Source organism: Sinocyclocheilus anshuiensis, unplaced genomic scaffold, assembly GCF_001515605.1.
Source record: "Sinocyclocheilus anshuiensis isolate Anshui unplaced genomic scaffold, SAMN03320099.WGS_v1.1 scaffold1431, whole genome shotgun sequence".
Classification (NCBI taxonomy): Eukaryota; Metazoa; Chordata; class Actinopteri; order Cypriniformes; family Cyprinidae; genus Sinocyclocheilus; species Sinocyclocheilus anshuiensis.
The window spans coordinates 224,140-227,606 of NW_015537992.1; the positions used below are offsets into that span (position 1 = coordinate 224,140).

The window sequence follows — 3,467 nt, forward strand, 5'->3', positions numbered from 1 at the left end:
GTTGGGTTGAAACAACCCAGCATTTTTTAGAGTGTATAGACTGAACATTGTAATGTGCACATGATGTCACATTTTCACAAATTCACGTTTTCATAGTTTATGAAATAGATAACGATAGCAATAACGGTATTGTTTCCAAAAACTTTAAATTTGAAACACGTTTTCAAAAGTTTGCATTTTCAGGCCCCCAAAACACCTTTGTCATGCAAATGAACAGCCAAAATGCATAAAAAGTTTTCCATTTTTAGTTAAAAATGGTGTCATGTAAACACCCTGAGACTACTTAAATAAACCTACTTAAATCAGGAACGGGCAACTCCGGTTCTGGAAGGACACATGCCGTGTCCGAAACCGCATACTTCCCTAATATTTAGTAGGCAAAAAGCAGTAGGCGAACAAATAAGTATGTCCGAATCCTTAGTATTCATTAAAGAGTAGGCGAGAATTACCTGCATGGTGTACTACTTCTCGCGAGATTCTGACGTACGTATACTTAAGTTGCATTCGAATATGCCTACTTACCTACTATATAGTGGGATAAAACAGCACGTGAAGAGAGTAGTATGTCTGAAACCTCAGTATTCATAAAAGAGTAGGCGAGAAATCCCCGGATGTCCAACTGTGTCCTGACCAGACTCCAAAGTGCTCATCGATGGACACTTTTCAATCCCAGAAGCCCACGCGAGAGGACACGTCATCTTCGAACGTGAAGGAGAACAGCGATGAGGGTGTTTACAAATGTGAGTATTAGAAACCAAAAACACGGTTCCCTGTGTTAAAACCACATTTGTTGAGTTACTGTAAAGTAAACTGTTGAATTGTTGAAGGTGTAAAGATGCTAAATTGTCTAGTATATATGTGAGTTTGCTATAAAAACACGTTTTATTATGTATAGCGAACAGGGGAGCTCCAGTAAGCACACGTATGTCTCCAAAGTGGATTTGCATATACCATATACATCTTAAAGATGCTTACTAAAGGTCTATTTATCATCTGACAGAAAAATGTTCAATAAGAATTGCAGATGAGCACATCACAACATGAATCAGACATCTGAGTGAGTGATGTATGTGTGCTGTTATGTAATTCACTGTTGACAACACTGCTTTAGATGAACGTGAGTAATGTAAATAAACAAATCTACATTAATAAAAAATTGTTTAACCCAACACAATAAAAAGGGAAGCTGTTGTCCCACCCCTCCTTTGAGAAGTCATCAGACCAGGATTTGGTGAATACACAGCATGCAGGGTAACTATTTGTAATGTGGCAGATTTGAAATAATAAATTACAAAATGCATAACTTCAGCTTGTCTCTGCCACTGATATGTGCACCTATCTGCAATCAACACAAACCGCATGATATCTTAAACAGTCTTATCTATAAATGTTATAGGATAATGAACCAGATCAAACGTAATTGTGTCTTATGCCTGGTAAACTGTAAACTGTACCACTGTCAACAGAAACACAAAACCATAACTAACAAATGTAAAGAAACACAAGACAAGTTGTTTGTATTGCGGTAGTGATGACGTCATCTTAGCACCCGTCATCACAAACATATCTCAATATAAGACTCACTCATGCCAATGTCACCCTCAACATGAAAAAAATGCCACTTCTTTAAAAGGCAACAAAATTTCTTGGCCATATCGTCTCCGAGAAAGGACAAGAGGTTGACGTTGAAAAAACCCAAGCCGTCGTTCAATATTCCCCTCCCAAAGACCTCAAAGCACTCAACGTTTCCTGGGATTAGCCGGCTGGTATCACAAATTCATACCTCATTTTGTAGATATCACAGCTCCCCTCAGTAACCTAAAAAAGAAAGATGTGAAGTGGCAATGGACCCCTGATTGTCAAGCTAGCTTCGACACCATCAAGTTGTCTCTTCAAAATCCACCTTTCCTAATACATCCTGACCTCAATCAGCCATTTCAGGTGCACACTGAGGGACGTGGATCTGGGTGCCATTCTTTGCCAGCAAACTCCTGAAGGAGAGAGGGTCATAGCTTATGCGTCCCGTACATTACGTAGGTGCGAGCTTAACTATTCTACTTCTGAAAAAGAGGGTTTGGCTGTGGTCTGGGCGGTGGAGAAGTGGAAACATTACCTGGAAGGGGGACGATTCGAAGTGTACACAGGCCGTGCCGCCTTAGCTTGGGTTATTAATAGCCCCAAAACCACCTCGCGTCTGACCCGATGGACCTTGAGTCTAAGCAGTTTGACTTTCAAGTCCCCATCATTGAAAGGGTTGTCTTAACCAGGGTCCAGACGCACTGTCCAGAGCACCTATGCTTCAGAGGGAAGATGAAGCACCCTCTCTGGCAATAAAAACAACTAAACACTCTTCAGACATACCACACTCATTGAAATAGCTCAAGCCTAACAGAGTGATGAAACCACCAGTCGTTTGCAGTCTGAACCTAAAACCAGGAAGGTAAAAGACCAGCAAATTACTTTTGAAAACCATCAGTGGGTGTTATACAGTCACGTACCAACAAAGAATGGTGACATGTTCCAGGTGGTTGTCCCTCAAACCTTAATCGCTGGATTTTTGCACTACTTTCATGACAACCCACTAAGAGGACATCTGGGCAGACTAAAAACGTTACTGAGGCTGTTAGAGGTGGCATAGAGGTGGCCAATGGTACGCAGGGACACCTGGAATTACGTCAAGGGATGTGAAACCTGTCAAATATATAAACACGATAACACAAAACCCAGTGGGTCTTCTTCAAACCACACAAGTCACAGAACCCAATTTTTACCAGATGGGGGGAACCCAGAAACAAATATCTTGTTTCTGGGTTCTAAATTCACATACAATGTGCTGTCCAAACTATGCAAGGCTTGGGGATGCATCCAAAAACTCACCACGAGTTATCAACCGCAAACAAATCTGACAGAAAGAATAAACAGGACATTGAAAACTATGATCGCATCATATGTGGGGCAATACCATCAGTTATGGGATCACTGGTTACCTGAGTTCTGCTTCGCTATAAATTCTGCCTATCAAGAGACCACTGGCAAAACTCCTGCTGAATTGATGCTGGGATGACTTCAGGGACCCCTGGAAAGATGAATTCACAAACCCCCCACACCAAAGCAAGCAGCCTATAATCTTGTCGAAAGACAAGCTTTGATTGCAGAGGAAGTGAAACGGAGAGTGGATGTGCAAAAGAACAAACAAGTGAGATACTATAATTGCCGGAGGAAAGATGCGCCGTTTCAGCCAGGTGATCTCGTCAGGATGAGGGCTCATCCTCTCTCGTGTGCCTCGAATAAATACTCTGCCAAGCTAGTGCCCAAGTGGGAGGGACCAGCAGAAGTACTAAAAAGAATGGGGCCAATAAATTACACCATTTGTTGGGGCAACTCACCCAAAACAGTTAATGTGGTGAACCTCTTCCCATGCCGATGGCTGGTGGGGGGGAGGTGGGCATTGCCACATAAGGGGTGGT

At 42.1% G+C, this 3,467-nt stretch overlaps 1 protein-coding gene across 1 annotated transcript in view; it reads left to right on the plus strand.

Annotated features, from left to right (window-relative positions):
* Positions 1-1,995, plus strand: part of syncrip (synaptotagmin binding, cytoplasmic RNA interacting protein) — a 15,278-nt gene extending 13,283 nt beyond the window's left edge. The window contains exon 12 of the mRNA XM_016469304.1: positions 1,805-1,995. Within this exon, the coding sequence (XP_016324790.1) occupies positions 1,805-1,995 (191 nt within the window). The remainder of the gene's footprint in view (positions 1-1,804) is intronic.
* The last annotated feature ends 1,472 nt before the right edge of the window (positions 1,996-3,467 follow it).